We start from the raw sequence: 20,934 nt of genomic DNA, 5'->3' as shown, positions 1-20,934 counted from the left end.
TTTATTTTTATATATCATCAGAATATTACATTTAACCTTCATTAAGTGTACATTTTAAATCCTGAACTTCTCTTCTCCCTGTGGTTCACAGATAGTCAATCTTCTTCATACTCATCCTCGTTATAAATACGGTCCGTAATATTCTTGCAATATTCCAAAGTTTCCATGTCTCTCCAGTTATCTTAAACATTTCTTTAAGTAATTTGTTAACATTATTTAGTTCTTCCTTATAGATTATGCATGTGCTTTTGCGCAAGTGTGATTTTTCCATCCAGAGCACTTTTCCCCTTTTTCAAAATCCCTTGTACAAATTTACAATTCTTCTATAGTTCTGTTCTCCCTTTATCGCAACTCCATTTTTTATTCCTTTTTCTTGATTCTTTTACAGAATTTCAGTTTGAAATGCCAGCCATTTGGTGGCTTCAAAACAGTTTGTATATTCGTTTTCCAGTCATAAACTGGACAGTCTATACTTAACTTGTTTATGGTGTCATTGTTGTTGAAGATACTGCAATAATCTTCGGATTTCATAATGTTCATCTTCTTTGCCTCCTTCTCAATTCCATAAAAAATTCTATCCGTTGGTATGGAGGAAATGGAGTGACTCAGTTTACCTAATTGTTCGATGAAATCTTTCATAGCATATCACTTTATTTCACAGTTCTTGCTACATGTATCCTCTTCTCTTCTTTTTTTACTGGCGGAAGGCCAATTTTTAAATGCCACTTAAATAGAAGTCCCACCCCATTCTTTGACACTTGCAAGATTTTTAAGAAAGTTTGTCGGTAAACTGGTAGAACACGACCTGCTCCCATCCCCTGATCTCTCACTGTTCTGTTAACAAAATATGTTTTAGGATAATCAGCTGTTGTGTATTCAGTATGAATTCATCTTGAACCAACTTATTAGGAACGCTGTAAAACACTTTGTAAAAGTGATTGATATCACGCTGAGTTAGGAAACTTCATTGGTTTATGGGTAATGTTTTGACTTCTGAGAGAGTAGCTACCAATAATTAATACAAAAAGTTATCAAATACAGGCAAGCATCGCACAATCACTGTAAAGACAAACATTACAGTTAGCATAAAACTTAACTTCCTATCCCTTTTCTGTGTTCTGTCTAGTTCTTTGTATCACTGACTCTTTCTTCCACCCCCAGGTTCTGAAGGCGAAATTTGTATAGGCCTATGAGATTCTATGAAAATTTTACTTCTATAAGAAGCTCACACAACACGTCAACACGTTGTAAAAATCTGCACAGCTCTGAAGTACCAATATAATGAAGCATATTCTGATTCAGCTAAAGTTCCATTGTCGATTTTCCCAGTACGTTCCGTGCACTGAAGAATTATGAAATTCTAAAAGAAAACTCTAGTAGCATAAAGAAATCACACACTTTCTTTGTCTTGAGCAAAGATGTCGACTTCTGGAATGTTACTGGCCTTCATAATTCACATAATGGAAGTGTAAATGTCGGACTTTGGAATAAACTGCATATGTCGAGTTTTGGAACAATACCTTAACAATATAAGTCAGGTTTTGGAAAAAACTCCATATTTTAAAGCTTGATTTATGTTAGAAATATCAAGTTTTGGAGGATGAAATAGTGTTTTTCCAATGTATTTCAACCCAGAAATGTAAGAAATGGTCGTAACTCATTTTTCATCAAAATGGCAGATGTCGACTTTTGGAACTATACACCTCAAGTACTCTCGTTTATCTTGCCAATCTCAGTCCACTGTTGCTTTGTATTATGTAATATCAATGCCATATAAATTTGAGCGTTTTTATGCACTGTCAAGTAAAGAAATTTTTTAATTCCTTACCTTCATCTGAAGTATTTGCAGCAGAAGTGAGAGTGCCTGTAAGGCGAGATATAAAAGGACAATGTTGACCATACGTTTTCAGCAGGTTGCTCCCGTAGTTTCGAATGTATGATGGTGACAAACGTGTCATAAAAGGGCAAGGCATCCCGTCTATGTTATCGCAAAATAGATCTGTAGAAGATAACAACCCTTTAAAGAGATAGTTAAAACTGATATAAAACTACGATGATCTTTATGTTTGTATACTGATCTTGAAATTTTCGACAACACATCTTAATTTAAAACACTATTAGGCCTACGTTATGATTTTATTTTCCAAGAAAATAGCTAGTTAGACAAACTATGCCTAACCAAAGAGCAAGAATACATTATGAATAAAGCATACAAAATTTAACTTCTCTTGACTATTAATTAAATTAATGAAGTAAGCATCTATATGTAACACTATTTCACTATGTACTCTCACATCTTTTACTATTGACCAATACAGATGATAAAACAATTTACCTTTGTGGAAAGATGCAAGGTTGAATTGAGTTGAATTTAAATGTGACAGTAACTTTCTACTTTGACGAGCAAACTGTGAAAGAAATAGAATACATGATCATAAACATCACTCAGTAGCAAAATTCACACAATACATTACTTGAATAAGATGAGTGTCACTGTCTCTTAATGAAAAACTCACAATTAAGCACAACTGAACTGTGAAACCGAGCATAAAATACTGTATTTCCAGTTTTATAAAAATTCCACAAGAGTTTACGAAAAAATTTAACATAATTTACGTCAGGAGCCATTTAGTGAAATTTGAACCCCGCATTTCTCATAAATAAACGTCATTCTTAATTCTTTCTTTATTTGTACTGAAGGTATCTTTATGTAGCTCAACTACAATTTTCTCATGGTAATAGATAAGTTATCAGTGTAGTGTCGTACATCTGAAACCTAGATTATGCTTTACAATTCAAAATAATTCTCCAGATTAACTGTACCAAAAAAGGCACAATTATTTTGCCTCTTTCCTGGCCTTCCACTTTACCGAGAAGCCCAGACGAATTCCTAGTATTGTGTCACCATGTGTACAATAATTATTAAGTGTACTGTCCACTGTCTTAGTAATCCCTGTTGAAATTTTCCCATTTCAATTTAATTTATTTCTTCTGTTACTACTTCTAACACTTAAAGTGGGCCTAGAATGTTATTTTGCACTAACTTCTAAAATTACAAAATAACAAAATGTACCTTAACATAAGAAAGTGAATGTCACACCGAAGTGAAACACAGAGAATTTAATTTTTAGGTTGAGGGGAAATGTCAGGTGAAAAACTGATTCGATTTGTAAACACCAATGCTAATATATTAATCATAAACATAAACGAATTCATATCTAATATATAAAAATGGTCTTTATAATATTTACCTTCCCAAACCACATACTGGACATAAAAATATTAATGTAATGTATGTAGGTAGGCGTATGTATGTATGTGTGTATGTATGTATTACATGCATATATGTAGAAGATCCCTTGTTTACAAGTTGCATGTGCTAGTCATATGCCAATGGAACAATCAGCTGAGAGCAAGCAAACAGGTTCTGTGAGTGGCAAAATCATTAAATGACTGTATAAACAGAAAAATTCAGTCAAATTCACTCCCTACCTTTAAATGAGAATCTGGAAATATCCTCCATCACTGTCTAGACACATTTAGCATCTCTTGAGTAAGTTCCGGGACAGTTTCAATTTCAGCCAGTGTAATCCTAGCTATCACAGCAAGATTGTTTTCTTTTAATTCTTCTATTGTAGGCTACGCAGATTATTTTCATATACTTCCCCCTTCAATCAGGCAATGTCACAGGCCATAACCCTCTGCTAATTATGCTATTACCAACACCTTTTATTGCAGTAAATAAACATCCCTTCTCTTCGAACTGTTACAGTTTTTTTAGCTTTACGCTTCACATAACAGTTGTAAATTTATATACACTATTCTGAATTGTAGCAAATCATACTGTACCATATGACAGGGTGTATAATTATTGAGACAACTTACAACACATCTCATCAGAGTCAGGTTCATGTTATCATACACTAGTGATGAATGATTCACCATTTATCATATCACCTGTAAACCAGCCAATGACACCTCTCTTTCTACCAACAGAAACCAAGAGCAGGCAAAGATATTGGTGCTACTTATAAATAGGGGACTCACGTGTGTATACAGGGTGGAAGGGGATTGTTGCACCAAAATTTAAGAGGTGATTCTATAAGTTAAATATGGGTCGTTCCATGAGTAACTGACTGATATTTGGTAGCAATATTCTTGAATTTCATTGATTTGATGGGTGCAAAAATAACAATTCAAACACTAAAAACAATATCACACCTTCCTACACATGTTAAACTTTAAATATATGCATTGACTGGAAAGATTAATTATTTTTTATCTATGATTAATGGTGCTGGAAGTGAAGGTAACTGACTGACAAGTATTCAACCTGCAAATGCACATTTTCCAATACCAAGAAAGGTTCTTCTGAAACTTTAAATTTTAAAATAATGAAACTTTAATATATAACAGAACATTCAATAATAATATGTATTTGAAGTAGCAGTTGATATTAATTACATCACTATAAATTTAAATTACTGACAAGGTGACTGACATTTCTGATTCCTTACATAAAATGCTCTGAATCTAATTCAAGACTGAACTAATATTACATTTGTAAACCTGTTACTGTACACTTTTTGTTTCATGAACAGAAATACTATTTACAAACAGAAGTTACAAAAATGAGTACCAGAAAAAAATCACGCATTCAACAGTTAGTAGTAAGTTTGAACTTTTTTCTTAATTCACTGTAATGTTTTTTAACTGAATCTAACTCAGTAATGATAAACAGACCAATACCTTGAAGAGTAAGAGGCCCACAAGAGAGGAACCCTGTTTATACCCATACTACATCATCATGTCTTGGCCAATGGAACTGGTTCCCTAAAATGGCTCTTAAAAATTTATTTTTCACTTTTTTTTCTTCGATGTCAATCACTCTTCCTACATAAAGCTGTTCATCATAGTATACAGCATAGTATGACTCCAGAAGAGGTTCTTTAACAATCCTTGCTATTGCAACCTGTGATTCAGTTACAAAATTACTAGTCTTCCACTCGGCTGAGTTTGAAAGTTTGGCGTACTGAATATGATTCATAGCAATGACTTGGACACAATGCAATTTCTGAGTATCAGGAATTCTCTGAATATTTTCCCAGCGCTTATCAAGAAATTGTTCAGTTTCCTCAATCGTATTACCTTCCACATGCATCACTTGTATTTTTTGTACCAGTTTTTGTACAGTGTTCACAAACTCCTCAGCTGTTTGGATCAATTTACCTGATCTCACAGCAACCCAGGCAATTTGCTTTACTTCCCCACCTATCCCCTCATTGGAGTCTTTTCCATGGGAAGTAGCAAAGAAATGCCATGCTACTAATATGTCATGTATCTTAGCCATGTGAGTCAGATTGCAAAAATGAAAACATTGTTTAAACTGACTGGCTGCTTCATCTGAATATATATGAAGATCTTTGATGCGAGTGATATCTCTAATATGTTTTAGTATTTCCTCAAGAAACACATTCACTGCATATCTGTCATGATGAAAATAATCAAACACCAAAGCAAACGATTTTTTGTCTGATTTCATATTACTATTTAGAAATCAGGCTACTGCTCTGAATATGGTTAGTTGATTGGTATTCCAGTGTGCTCACAGAATTTAATTTTGTTCCTTACAAGAAAAATTCTCAGCCAAATCAACCTATAAGATTACTTTCCCTGGTTCAAGTTCTTCTCGGTTCTTCCAAAATTCTTGATTTTAAACTTTTTTAATATAAGTGTGTTCAAGAAACTTTGGAAGTTTTCTTTTTAGCTCATCAGCACAATCTCCCACAGTTCCTTGCTATTGTACCTTCAGAACTTGCTCGTCTGATTTCCATTCTTGCCATTCACAATAAATACTGGCTTCATAATCAGTCAAAGATGGATTAAAGCCAGGACAAGATGAGCACCTCCCAAACATGCAACTAATAGTCATGGTCACAAACCACTGCTGCAATGAACTCCCGAAATTCACAAGTCTGGAGTATATTTTTAGCTTTAAGTTCTTTCAACAACAACCTGATGTTTTCATGTGTTTCACAAAGACACACATTATGTGGGATATCTTTTTGCAAACATACATGTGAAGAACGTAACTGAGCAAATTTTGATTTCCCAATTGGAAAATTAGAATGCCGCAAAAGGAAGATACCATGCGCTTCTTTTAAAGTATGTAAAAGATATCTCTTCTGAATTGTTACCTTTTCTCCATCTTTTGTCATTGTTACATAATCCTTTATACCAGGAGCTTGTAATGAATTTGTATCATTATAAAAGTTGTGAAGTCCTCCTCCTCCTCCTCAGTTGTATCATGCAAATTAAGATGCAAATGGTTTGACTTACTTTCATTCAGGATTCCTTCTTCAATGGCAAACTGTTTGATTAATGCCACCCTTTTCCTTGGAGAATGGGACAAGGCTTGTCTGACACAATGTTTAGATTTGCAAAGAAAATTTCTTGTAGAAAAAACTTTTGGAGATAGATTTTGGGATGATTTTTGTGGTGTATTTTCAGAAGTTATGGTTGATGAACGTTTTCTGGCTGGCATTCTTTAGCTGTGAATAAAAGTTGGATGTATGAAATAAACTTACATAAATCTATAGACATCACTATGAGACAATTTTAACATAAGAAAAATGTTTTGTTGCTATTTATATTTGAAATTTCTTTTTGAATTATAATAATATTTAATTTAAAAAATACAATAAGGGATTAAATAAAATATTTGTCTTGTACATACCTCTTGCAAGCTGCATTTTCTTTAAGCATTCTTTCCTTCTATATTCACAATTTCTTTTTCTAAGGTTATCACTTTGAAGCTTTGTCACTGACTCTATTTTCTTTACTTTCAATATTCTGTTTTCTTCTTTATAGGCATTATACTTTCTCAGAACTTTTCTCTGCATCTTTTTTGCTTTTCTGCATCAGAAAGTGACATGATGCTTGAGCTTTCCTCTCTTTACTGATAAACAAAATGTAAGTGTGCTACTTCAAAATTTTATCACAAGAGTGCAGGATATTACATAAAAACTAGTAATACCAATATTTAAATGTAAGCTAATATGTACCCCTTCCAAGTGTAAATGTTCTTGAAAATGGATTTATAAAATATCTGTGTCAGTCGGTTAGCAAGTCTGTCAGTCAGTTACCAATCTTTTTTTTTATATAAACAGTGAAAATAATCAATTGCTCAAGCAAAGGTTTTAAACCTTACTTACTCTAGGCAAAGAATATGAAATATTCTTAAAATATATCTTTATTACTTTTGTAAAAAAAAAACTTTTAGTATGTGTTTCGTAAATGACTGACCCTCTATTGCAGCATAGGCTACATGATTCTGTGAAAGGATTACTGCTAAAATATATGTTTTTAACTAATAACTTCTATAACACTGTTTCAAAACAAGTTCTTTTTATGGTTAATAAATTTCAACTGCATATTGAAAAATTAATCAGCTTACAACAGATTGTTCGAATATGACGGGGGTCGTCAGAACTCGCTGAAATGGATAACGGGTAAGGAGTATATTGCAATGTGCACCATTGAGCAGAAGGGAGAGGTAGAAAGTGTACCAGCCAGCAGTCACGTATGCATGCTAGTGCTTCTCTTATCTGTGGGTAAACTGTGCTGATGACCACTGGAATAGGAAATAAAATTGTCATAACAGATGAAAAGTCTTGTCAGTAAAAGTAAGGCCTCCACCATCTGAAAGGGTGTATTTATTTTGAAACAAAATGCAAATTTAAACAGTGCAGTTCTCTGGCTTTTAGAAAATGGTAAGTTTAATGAGTTTCCTAAATGTTTTATGAACAGTGGTTAGGTTGTCATTTTTGTGGAATTGCCCATAAAACAACACATTTATCACACTTTTTCTTTGATGAAGCACAGTTAAGCAGGAAAAAAATAGTCTTTGCCCAATGTTTGCAGAGAACTATTGTGGTAATGGCCCAAGAGAAATGGCTGATTGCTATACAAGGAGAAAGGTGAAAATCTGTATAGTTAGTGTCTTTAGTCTTTTCTTGCAAATTAAACCATTTAGCCATGAATTTAAATAGAATAATTGGGAAAATCATTAAAATAAATATTGCAATGTAGTGCACTGTCGCATGTCTCTGACTGAGAACAGCAGAGGATGGCCACACTTGTTAGAATTATTGCAGTAACTGTGATGTTGCCAAATTTTCAGAGAAATATGATTTCCTCTAAAACAGTGAATGTTGGAAGATAACTTATTTCGATTTTCAAACCTCTTCTCATGATCTATTACCACTTTTATTTTGGTGCAATGGTTACTTGCCACCCTGTATATGGCCTGTTTGATCGTCAAGTGGCGAAAGTAGAAAGAACTTTGTTTTGAGAAAAAGAAGATATTATATTTATTGCATATAAAAAATTCTAGTCACAATACCCATTATTGTTGATTATTGTTGCTGAAACATGTGTGATGGAGTAAACACATGGTTGACTGTCTAAATGCAGCAGCAGTACCTGAACTTCACTAGGCACAAAACGAGAAGCAGAAAGTAATTTTGTGCTCTAACTTCTAAAGTGCTCTGTTGATAGATTTATGCACCATGGATTTACTTCACTTGCCAAATTAATAGTTCTCCATATGGAGAATATGATGACACTAAACTTACTAAGTCAATTTCAATATTTTCTGACTTACACAATGGCGACTAAGCAGCTCATTGTATGTATGTATGTATGTACAGCTGTCAAAAGAAAAAGTGGCCGCTCTCTAGATACTAAGTTCCCTTAGGGTATCTCTGCTACAATTTGGAGGCAGCTGTTGTTGGACCACGATGCCTGCTATATATACAATTATAATTAAAGTATTGTATGTGTTACACTTGTAGCATAATGGTAGCATTCCGGACTGATATTCATGAGGTCGTGCATTTGAACACCAAGTGCTTTTTGTGTTTTTTTGTTTTTAAGATAGAGAGAAAATATAATTGCTTTTGTCTCTTTTATGACTATTAGACCTAATTAACATCAGGTTCATAAATACATTATGCGATTACTTTATCATTACTTATTATGACATATGGCTACAAATGGAAAGAAGGAAAGAAAAATTTTACACTCGACAAAAATATCTTTCGTAACACAAACAAAACAAGCATACTGGTGTCTGCCTTAGAAAATTCAAACAATTAAAATTAAAAAAAACGAAACCATAAGCCACGATTCAATATTTAGTCCATTTCCTCCAATCTCGATCACATTTTGCAGTCGAGTGGACATGTCCTGGACGAGCTTCCACAAATAATCAGGATGTCTTGGAGGGAGATTAGGAAAATTTTTCCGCATATTATTGTGTTTCTTCACTTGTGCCCCCGTGGCTCAGTTGGAAGAACGTCTGAATTCAAATAACGAAGTTTCAGGCTCAAATCCTCGTCGTTCCTTTTCATTTTATTGTGTTACAGGATAGTATAATGTAATAATATAAGAAAAAAGTAACACTAGTATTATGCAACTGTATTTTTCCAAATCTAACATTACATTTATATTATTTATACCACTAAAGAACATAACAGAATATAAATGATAACTTGAAAATTATTTATATCACCTAACGATATCGAAATATAAATGGTAACTTGAATATTAATTATTTCGCTAAAGAACAATAACAGAACATAAATAACTAATTACTTATATAGCTAAATAACGATATAGAATATAAATGATAACTTTAATATTATTTATATTTCTGAAGAATGGTAAAATAAAATAACTTGAACAAGGCTCAAACTCACAACCTCCGAATCATTAAGCAAGCACTCTACTGTTACTCTACTGCTGGGTTGCAAGAAAGCATTTATAGGTTCGTTAAACACTATTGGTCCTATAACTGTTCATTTAGCATCAGTAAGCGTTGCAAGAACGACCTTTAAAGCTATTGGTTCGTTCAAGCACTCTGTAAACTATAGGTCGAAAATCGGAGCTATAAACTGTTAACGAATCGTTAGCCGCCATATTGTATGTATATTTCTTGTTTTTGTATCTGACAGTATTAAGTAATTTCGTGGATATGTTATCATCAGAAGTAAGTGAAATGTAATATACATATCACAATGAACTCGAGATTCATGTGTGTATAGGAAAAGTTTTGTGAATAAAACAATTTTATTACTATTATAGAATTGTATGACGTAGAGGTTATGTTTGATATGGTACAACATCTACCAAGACCAAGAATACTAAGAGACAGATCGAATCCTCTAGAAGAATACGATAATATTGATTTTAAGGTTAGATTTAGATGATCGAAAGACACATTCATGGCTCTCTTGCATGAAATAGGGCATTATATTGGAAAACAAATCACATGCACTAAATTGCCTTGCGCTATTACGCAATAGGAGCATTTCAGAATGTAATAGTGGATCATATTCATGTTTATAAATCTACAGTTTGTAGAATAATAAGATGTGTGACTGCATTGCAAGAATGAGAGAACAATATATTACTATGCCTCAAGGAAATTCTTTACAAACAGTAAAACAGGATTTCTTCTCAATTTGCAATTTTTCCAACATTATTGGTGCATAGACTGTAGCCATATGAAAATTAAAAGCCCTAGTGGACACTTGAATGAGATGTACCGAAACAGGAAGTGTTACTTCTCTATCAATCTGTACCAAGAATCGTTGCATGTTGGCCTGGGTCAGTATTTGATGCCTGTCTTGTGCAAAGTTTGAAAACAATGACTATCCAAAAACACAATATTACCATAGCGACATGCACATATAATAAGCGAATTATTTGCGCTGGCTACGATGGCTCTGTCGTTTTCACCAAGCTTCTTTAAATCAGCACCAACGACTTGTCAACAAATGGATCGTTTAATTTTAACGGAATCTTTAAAAGTTGACTGTTTCACCAAGCCTCGTATCTTTAAAATTAACAGGTGTTTACTAACGAGGGGATTTTTTACTTATATCTTGCATGTTTTGTTTTTCATACGACCATGGCTGACTTTGTTTCGCATGAGGAAACAATCATAGGCAAACGGGTAAGAGGCTGTAATTTTAGGAACATCTTCCTAAATACAGTATGTTGTCATACAGCAATTAAAAAAAATAAAAGACAGCTGCTTCCAAATGTAAATAATAGGAATGTAGAGCAGTTAAATTGTAGCTGCTAAAGGAAATCTGAGAAAATTTAGCGGACTGTAAGGTCGACAGCTTAAAAATTGATGCCACAATTAATTATATACAAAGCATTCTAAGCAGTTATATTAGGCCTAAATTTAGGACGGGAAATTGCCTCTTCCATAAATTGCATACTACTTTTCCACTGTATTTCATGTAGATTTATTAGTACCCTGTAACAATTTTGCCATGCTTGTGTGGCAGGATTCAGGAGAGGTGTCATTAAATTGGATTTTAAGGGGTATCCATTGTCTCCTAAAAGAAAATCTCTTTGCACCCTTTTCATTTAAAAGGCATCCTCCTTTGGAATGTTGTGCTATCCATGTAGACCGTAACATTATCTTAAACCGAGAAGAATCTGTGGAGAGGCGTTAAGTGGGCGATTCCTATCTGTCGTATTCTAACCTATTACAATTTCAATAAACTAGCGCTGAGGTAGTTCTGAGGTAGAAGTGAAAATCGTTGAACTTATAAGGGATTTTTTTGTGGTAATGCAGTTGATCGTATATGCAAGACATAACAAAAACCTAAACTAATCAAACTAACCTGTCACAGATTCGTATGTGCAAGGTGTATAAGCAAAGTACGAAGGAAACTACCTCAGCGCTAGTTTAGCCACAATTTTTCTATGCGGAGTGTTACATAAGCCTATGAAATTGTTTGAATATTGAAGGAAAAATAGGATCTTCTATTGCAGAACCTTTTGGCTATATTACTGCCAGGATATACGATTGGAACATGTACACAATCTATGTTGTCTATGACAACATAAAATTTAGCTATAAGCTTATTGGGCCTATAGAAATAATGACTATTGCAATGTTGATAGTACGTCTGATAATTTATTCACATATCTAGACAATACAGCTTTTGATACCCCGTTCATATTATCAATTACTATTTCAAAACTTCCCGCAACGTTATTTTAAAACGAGAAGAATCTGTTGAAGAGGCGTTAAGTGGGTGATTTCTATCTGTCATATTCTAAGCTATACAATATACCGGTATTCAGTTTCTTGTAGAATCATTCTTACTACTTATTTCCTTAATGTGTAGCTTTCGTGGAATTCTTTATCACTTAAATCTCCAAAATGATTATTCCGAGTGTTATTACAACATATAAGTTCGTCGTTATGTTGAAGTTCTAAATAAAGAACTTCATCATCGAATAATTACGTCCGCCATGTTGTTGACTTCTTAACACATCGTTACTGTTTTAACACTACGAATAGGTCCTAATAAATTAACGATGAATTTAAAGATGTGTTAGCAATAATGATACTTGGTGAAACACAAAAACTGACTAACGTGTCATTAAATTATTTAACGAGACATTATAATGATAACGAAGGTTGATGAAACCGGCCATCAATCTTTTCCGTTTAAAGATGGAATAGCTAACAGATCGTTAAAAATCACATTTGCAACGATCTATACTTTAAAGACTGGAATAGTTTAAAGGTCTGTTACTTAACAAGAGAATAGCAATTTATGGAACAGGTTTCTTGCAACCCAGCATAAGAGACGCAGATATTGAAAGACTCCATAGTTCCGAAACTGCTCCTACAAGCGCGAACATCATGTAACATCACTGTGATCCAAAGTGAACTTAGATTATATTCGCTGTTCACGAGTGGGGTCACTTTTATTTTTTTGACAGCTGTACAGTGCATGCATTTTATCTTCCCCTGATCGCGTGTGAGCAGCTGCTCTGTACACTGCACTCTACATCTATAAGCAGGGAAGATAAAATGTATCCACTATGTGTGTATGTCCTGTTCTAGATAAATCCTTTATGACTCATCATTGTGGATAATTTAATCGAGCTCACTAATAAGTCTCACATAATGCAGGTTTTTTTTTTTTATTTATAACAGAGCAGCTCCTTCTGTTAAAGTTTTTACACAATTTTCTAAAAGCAGTACACAGAGTAATTCCTCTTGCGATCTCACATTTCATAGTCTTCAGCATAAGAAATACAAGTTTAAATAGTAACATGCTGCAATTATTATTGTCTTCATTCATGACATAATGGAGACTTTACTAAAGTGGAATTGGAAGAAAATATCTAAATAAAAGTCTTTAATAATCATAGGTCAATTTAAAACAAATCACTTGTAAAAATATTCATCAAGCGTGATCAGGGCTTAAGAATTCACATTTATCCTGACCTTGCTATTTATTGCAGTATTTAATTAGGAAATGTGCCAAATGCTAAATAATACATTTCCTATATATATATATTTTTTTTTTGCCAAGGAAAGTAATCAAACACTATATTTTTGACCCTGCATTGTAAATCCAAGGAAATACTCTTTAGGGCATAATAGGAAAAATCAATTTAAACATCTAGGTACTGACAGATTCAAAAACATTTAACATATGTCATAGGCCTAATATTTTTGCAATATCATAATAAAATATTGTGTTCGTGCATAAGAAAAGGGACCACTTGGTGACTTCTAGTTACATATATAATTTTAAATAAAAAAACAGAGGATTCAAATTGGTGAATTTTTCTACATCTCTGGTAAGATCACATTCTAAGCAATAAACTGTAAAAATATTAAAGTCCTGCCACAACTGGATCACGCTTAAATAACTGTATATATTTGGAACTAGAAGCCGCCAAGTGGTCCCTTTTCACATGCATGCACACAATTACAGTATATCTGAAAATGGCATTAATAAAAATGACTTAATTCAGTCCCCATTTCATACACATAAATTTCAGTACTCCTATTTAGTGTCATTTTTACTAAATACAATGTGCAACCAACCAAGTTAAACTAATGTATAGTTTATTCATTACTCAGTTAATGTAATTTAAATCTAATAAAATGTGAAAATGCGAATATTTTGAACTTCACATTCATCAATGATCTTCCTTACTGTCTGGGAATCTTTGTAAAAGCCTATATATAAATGCAGTTTTATTGTGTATTTCTTGTATTGAGGCATAAATATCTTCTCTAGTTTGCTTGGTATGTTAAGGAAACGAATTAAATGCCATTTTATGGAGTGCAAATAGTGTCCTTGCTGCGTGGTCTCATATAAATGAATAATAAATACAATCTTACTTTCACAATAAAATATATTTAAGGTACCTTTAAAATAAAGTAAAAGCTTCTAAAAGATTTCAAATGGGTAGGGCCTGCAGTAAAATGTGGTAAATTTTCACCAGTCTCAGTCACTCTGTGCCACTCCCCAATTTCGTTTCAACAAATGACTTAAGTACAAAGTTACAATATAGTGAAAGAATTAAAGAATTAGTACCATAAACAGATAAAATTATATCAACTGTTTAAAATGTAATAATTAGAAAGTGACAGAAAGTTACTTTGCAGGTGAAATATTTAATTGAGTGGAAAGAACAGAGTCTAAAAGTGATGTTATTGATAATATTGGAGTAATTTATGATTGCTTCATTTTCCTAGACTATATCACAATTGACGGGCTTAGAACAAAAAGAAGGTAAATGACAGAAACCTAGTTTTGAGGAAATTACAGTTAAAGTTCTACATGCAATGAAATATTATACACTAGTTTGGTGAAATGATGCCCATATAAAAGCACTGCACAGTGTGATCACTTACCTGATTTTATCCCAAAGAAACACCCTTTTGGGCTTCACAACACGCACTTACCTCATTTTTTTAATAATGTCACTTACTTGCTTTTGTTCTAAGCCCCTCAATTAGGGTTAAAGTTAGCTTTGTATGAAAGCTAATATGTATGGCCAGGATGATATTTACACATGGATCACATGGGCTTGGGCCCAGGGCGGCGAAATTTTAAGAAAATAAAAAAATTAAGCTGAAAATAAATGTTCGATATTATCCTACATTGCAGATTCCTACTTTAGATAATAACGTATGTTAAACTGTGGTTACATATCATTATTATTTTAAAGTTCACTTAATTTGTAGGTATTTCTTTAAATTTGGGTTACCGCGTTAAGGTACAAATGTGTTTACATACTTCGGTTCTAGTTTAGTCATATGTAAAGAAACGGAAAATTGAGTGCCGACACAAATTTCGCACCGAAATAAAGGTAAAAGTTGCTGTGAAAGTTGGGCCAGCAGAGATGCAGGCAGGCAGGATCACTCCATCGAGGTGGAAAGGGTAGGTGGCAGTGAGATGCAGCATATCTCATTTCGGTGCATTTTCTTACTGTTCAGAGAGGAAAAGAGAGTTTTCGTAAGGTTGAATCAGTGACAGGTTAGGTTAGTTTAGACTTTTAGTTTACCTTGCATACACTCACAATTGCCTAAGAATGTCACTAACCCACCCAAACTCCTCTCTCACATGGTATCGCGTAGTATCTGTGGTGGGGCGGAGGTTTTTCCATTCTCCTTCGTTTGGTAAGACTATTGTAAATATTTACCATTTCATATTTGCATTCATTAGTGGTTGGGAACGGAAATTTTTTTGGGTCCACTGGTAATATCGGGCTGTGTAATTGAGAAATAATTTCCAAGTTAGTGCGATTTAATTTCCCTGTAAAAGATGAAATGGAGAGCAAACAATGTCGTACAGAGTCTGAAGGAAAGTAGGCCTTGTGTACATCTTATGAGACGTAAAGTATTTCCTGGCAACAGTATACACAACGGCGTTTTCGCGCGCGGTTTTGTCGATGTGTGGAAGCCACGGACGTGGGTTCGAATCCCGCCTCGGCCATTAATGTGTCCGTTGTCAATGTGATTTATTGTGTTGTTTTTGATGCAGACACGCGTCGCGCCAACCCCACGTCACACGAGTCCCAGTGTATGTCCAATTTCTGGTTCAAAAACCCCAAAAGTGAATGTCAAGACTCTTCAAGGGCTACAGCGCCATGTAATTTGAAAGTTTCGTAGTTAGTTTCATGATGTATTTAATGACGCCATACAGTGACGTCTGACCTTCGTGAAGGACGTTTCGCTGTACTAAAACGTCTGCATTAATAACCATAATATTACTACCATAAGCTCAAGTTTTCACTGTTACGCATTCATGTTCCTCGTATATATATATATATATATATATATATATATATATATAATTTTAACTAACCTAAAACAGCACACCCTAATATTTACACTGCCTTCAATACTGCTTCACTTTCTTAGCATTGATTATGTAAAAATATAGAAATTGTTACAGTAATTTTCACTTCCGAAATTACCTTCGTATTCCGCTTATACACTTTGCATACACGACTCTGCGACACGTTAGCTTCGGTTAGTTCAGCCTTTTATTATGTATGCATCTCCACAGAAAAAAAAAAAAACTATAAATTCAACAATTTCCACTTTCGAAATCACCGAAACTACCTCAGCGCTAGTTTCACCCAATAATATACTTTATTTTTTTATGAAATAACGTTTTTTGTCATCACATTTATTAGAACACTGTTAGCCGAATATGTTGAATTGTCGGACAGGGTAATTTCCGAGAAGACGCTGGTCTGTTACAAGTTATGTGGCACGGTCAGTGGGTTAGTTGAGCAGATATCAAAGTGACGTGATTTCAATGATTTAAGATTATTGAAATCTTCTCACATATTTCTCGGCCTCACATCACTTAGATATCCCCTCAATAAACCCACTAACCTCGTCACATACTTTGTAAAAGACCGGAGTCTTCTCAGGAAATGATCACCAACATATATAAAATGCCTGAAACTACACATGCACAAATAAATGTCACATTATGTTACATCAAGTTATACTAATTGTGATACTATTAAAATTAACACTTATGTTATTGAATCTTTTACTTCACCTCGGACTCCCTTAAACCTCACAACCATGTTGGAAGCAGGTTGACAAACATTTTGACAATTAACCCAACATAAATAATAAACAATTTAATAATTAAATTGCACATATCCAAATTTATTACAAACTGATCGTGAAGCACTCTTCGTCAAAACGTTTGTAATTGGGCTCTATCTAACTATGTTTTACAATTTTAGCTGGAAAAGTCTTACCCAAATTGATCACAAATTATAGACCCCTGCTTAAACGTCATCGAATATTACCGTAGTTATTTAGTAAGTCTATGAATATTACTACTGTGTATGCAGTGTTGCCAACAGTTATTCGTATAATTCCGCTAGATGACTTTAAAAAACCCGCGATTTTCTAGCAAATTTCTCTAGATTTTAATGTATACTTATTATTCAATAATAATAATAATAATAATAATAATAATAATGGTCAAGATAGAGCATCCACCCGCCAATGTAACGAATATTGCATACTTTTTTCATTCCCAATGTGGCGCTATAAAGCAATTTTGAACACTTTTATCACAGACATAACATATTTAAATTCTTATTGCACTATGCATGTTACCGTTAAAATCCAAAATCCGACAAAACCAGTTTCAATTAGTAAAAAGTAATTTTAAAATATAGATAGATAGAAAGCGAATTTTCGTAACAACTAGAATCAATGACAGGTTAGGTTTGGTTTGTATAGGTTACTTTTAGGCTTTTACCAAACAAAATCCTAAAGAAACCAAACTTAACCTGACATTGATTCTAGATTATACGAAAACTCACTTTCTATCTTCATTTGCTTAAACTAGTTTTTACTAGCTGAAACTGGTTTTGACGGATTTCGGGTTTTAACCACAGTCTAATATATATATATATATATATATATATATATTAGACTGTGTTTTAACGGTAACATAACGGTAACATATATAATATGGAATTATCACCACATTAACACATCCATTATTTCACAGAACACACACTGAACGAATTAAACGTAATTATGAAAGCCGCTTATAATGCTAATACGAATTTCATTTCAGAAATTTTAAAGATTAAAAACTGCTAGTTTTCCCGCTAAGCGGGATAATATAATTTTACCCGCGAGATGGTTATCCAAAAAAAGCTAGATTTAGCGGGAAAACCGCTGAATTGGCAACACTGTGTGTATGACGTTACAGCATACAATTGGGGGCAGTGGAAGAAGTATAGCTGTTATTCTTTACCCGTGCAATTTCATATCTATACGACAGTCTATACCAACGAGTACAGAATACATAGAGTAGACACTAGCATCTTAATACCATTGGACGGAGTGAAGCCGGTTTGATGGGCCTGACGCCATCTTGTTGCTACCAAAACATTGCAAAATAGCTATTACGTTACAGAAGATCTTATGATAATAGGAATTCCATATGTCCCTAATTTCCTGGAGGACTCACACTTCCTTGTTTGTTTCGTAATACAGAATCCCTAGGCACGTATTTTTAGCAAAAATTGCAAAACTGTAATCGATAAATCACATATATACATATTTAAATTGACAGCTCTTCAAATTGCAGTATGGTATTTAATAGGTACTCTGGAAAGTTAAACAAACAATAATGATAAAAAAAAAGGAAGATAACAGTTTGACCTTATTTTGCTACTATCCAAATAAAAATGCTAGCCTATAATAAGTACTTTCATAGATTGATCCATTTGCTTCGATTTAATAATGCAACTTGCTTCTTAACGCAAATTATCATTCTCTTCCTTTTGCCAGTATTTCGTATAGATGTCCCGATTTTTGTTTAGAGAAAAAGTTGAATGCTCTTAACCACATAATATTTGATAGGCTCTTCGTTTATAGTATATAATTAGATTATAACGGCGAACAAAAGTGAAGTTTTATTACCAAGTGGGTCAAGTTAGCTCACGATGGAGTTAATGCAGCTACTAAATCTGCAAAGCATAAGTCTGATTTCGTGATTATAAAAATTAATTATAATAATATTAATGCACTATTTCTTTTTCTTCATAAAATGAATACGTGCATTCGGTTGAAGAGAAACCTCGGTACACCAATTTTCTATAGCACGCGACACAAACTTCCAACACGGGTTGTTAGGTTAGCTTTGCTCGTAGATGCTAAGTCTGCAAAGCATGTCTGATTTCGTGATTATAAAAATTAATTACAAAAATATTAATGCAATATTTCTTTTTGATCAAACGAATACGTGCATCCGGTTGAAGAGAAACCTTGGTACACCCATTTTCTATAGCACGCGACACAAACTTCCAACTTGGGTTGTTAGGTTAGCTTCGCTCGTAAATGCTAAGTGTACAAAGCGTGTCTGATTTAGTGATTATAAAAATTAATTACAATAATATCATAATACGAATCCTTTATCTTAATCAAACTAATACGTAAACAATACGAATCTAACCGACTAACTTAGGCTAAATCATTCATTACCGTATCTAGCCTACCGGTAGTAAGTACATTTCACACATGCATATTTACCTGTGGAAAGTTATTCCAGGAATTTTTTTTTTTGAAAACCTGTTTGTGCAGCCATACGCAGAACATGTAGGCATATTGAAATTAGTTAATTTATTAATTAAAACAACGATGCAACATCACAATCAACTGCCCATGTGCTAACAGGGAGCCCAATGTTTTGGTAGCATCATAATGGCGACTGTCCACAAAAGCGGCTTCACCTCCAAGCTGTTTATATCTACTCTATGAATTCTGTGCTCGTTGGTCTATACTATATTTAAAGCCCGGTTATGAAGCGACTAAACCGGAAGTAACGTTCTGTTGCTCTCTTTCTGGCCTCTGTTGCCACATAGTGGCGCGAGATTCAAAGCGTGTTCAGCGTGTGTCACCGATATGTTTAAAATAACTACTGTATATAGTTCTTGATAACACAATCAACAATATTAGTAATTAAAATTACTGTTTTAAGAAAGCACGAGCTAATGACGCTAGTACGAAATGCGACTCGTAATGCACGTGGTACTGCAAATGAACTGGCTACACTGTCTCCGTGATTCCGTTGCCAGATTTTCGTTAGCAGACGACATTTTCACGCGAGATCCAATGAAAAGCTCCGTTCTCGTTCTCCCCTACACCCTCCACACTCAACGTATCATCACTGCACAGGCTACCCCTCTAAACCGCACTTTCCTCTTGCTCGGCCAGCTACTTCCTGTTTAGTCGGTTCATAACCTGGCTTTTAGTATAAAAGCCAGGTTATGAACCAAAGAGTTTGTAATACTTACTAGAGACACATACCCGTGAGTGGCAGGCAAGAAAAATGTCAAATTGAATCGGCCAGAATCCGCCATTAAAGGGAGTGTTTGCGGCGCGAAATTCGAAAACAGTACCACAATACATTGATGTAGCCTGGTGATAAACACTGTTTTAAACATCTTTCACAAAGGATGAGTCGTGATGAAATAAACATGAATGGCAGAGGAGCACTATATTTATTTAAGTATTATAATGATTCATCTTTGGCGATATTCTAAAAAAATAAATTAAATCACCCATATACACTCGGGATAAGTGTGTGAAATATTGAATAATGGCAATGTAAACATTAATTTTCAGTATTATAAGTATTGTTTTAAGGACAAAATAATGGATGTTTACTGTAATATTTAAAATGATCTATATTTCAGTCCTTTCTTGCAAAGGAAGAGGAAGATATATGGGGCTTAGAAAATATTTAGTGGTGAAATATGAGAACATAAAATTTCTAGAAACTGATTTAAAATATAAAGAGAATAAATTGTATCACAAAACAATCTATTCATTGCGTAGTTGATGACCACCAAGTTAGAGGTCAGTACAGACTTTTTAATACAATTAGTAGCGGTAATAGTCAAAGACGTTATATAGTAATAGTAGGCCTAGTAGTAGTGGTAACAGTGGGCCTAGTAGTAGTGGTAATAATAGGCCTAGTAGTAGGGGTTAATAGGCCTAGTAGTAATGGTAATGGGAGGCCTAGTTTTGGTGGC

At 33.8% G+C, this 20,934-nt stretch overlaps 1 protein-coding gene across 19 annotated transcripts in view; it reads right to left on the bottom strand.

Annotated features, from left to right (window-relative positions):
- Alas (5-aminolevulinate synthase) overlaps positions 1–20,934 on the bottom strand; it is a 440,304-nt gene that overhangs the window by 118,975 nt on the left and 300,395 nt on the right. For 6 of the 19 annotated variants that reach the window (XM_069838034.1, XM_069838033.1, XM_069838035.1 and 3 more), the window contains exons 1-3: positions 15,204–15,323; positions 2,336–2,408; positions 1,829–2,017 (exon numbers count right to left, since the gene is read on the bottom strand). The exons of 1 other annotated variant lie outside the window; for it this stretch is intronic. In XM_069838034.1, coding sequence (XP_069694135.1) covers positions 1,829–2,017; positions 2,336–2,408; positions 15,204–15,308 — 367 coding nt within the window. In that variant the 5' untranslated portion in view covers positions 15,309–15,323. Of the gene's footprint in view, positions 1–1,828; positions 2,018–2,335; positions 2,409–6,339; positions 6,552–6,736; positions 6,959–15,203; positions 15,324–16,323; positions 16,596–16,922; positions 17,007–17,130; positions 17,220–20,934 lie in introns of those variants that run through there. 12 more of the 19 variants (XM_069838041.1, XM_069838048.1, XM_069838043.1 and 9 more) reach the window with 11 other exon arrangements.

The sequence above is a fragment of the Periplaneta americana genome, chromosome 10, assembly GCF_040183065.1.
Source record: "Periplaneta americana isolate PAMFEO1 chromosome 10, P.americana_PAMFEO1_priV1, whole genome shotgun sequence".
NCBI classification, from domain to species: Eukaryota; Metazoa; Arthropoda; class Insecta; order Blattodea; family Blattidae; genus Periplaneta; species Periplaneta americana.
This window is presented reverse-complemented; position numbering and strand designations above follow the sequence as displayed.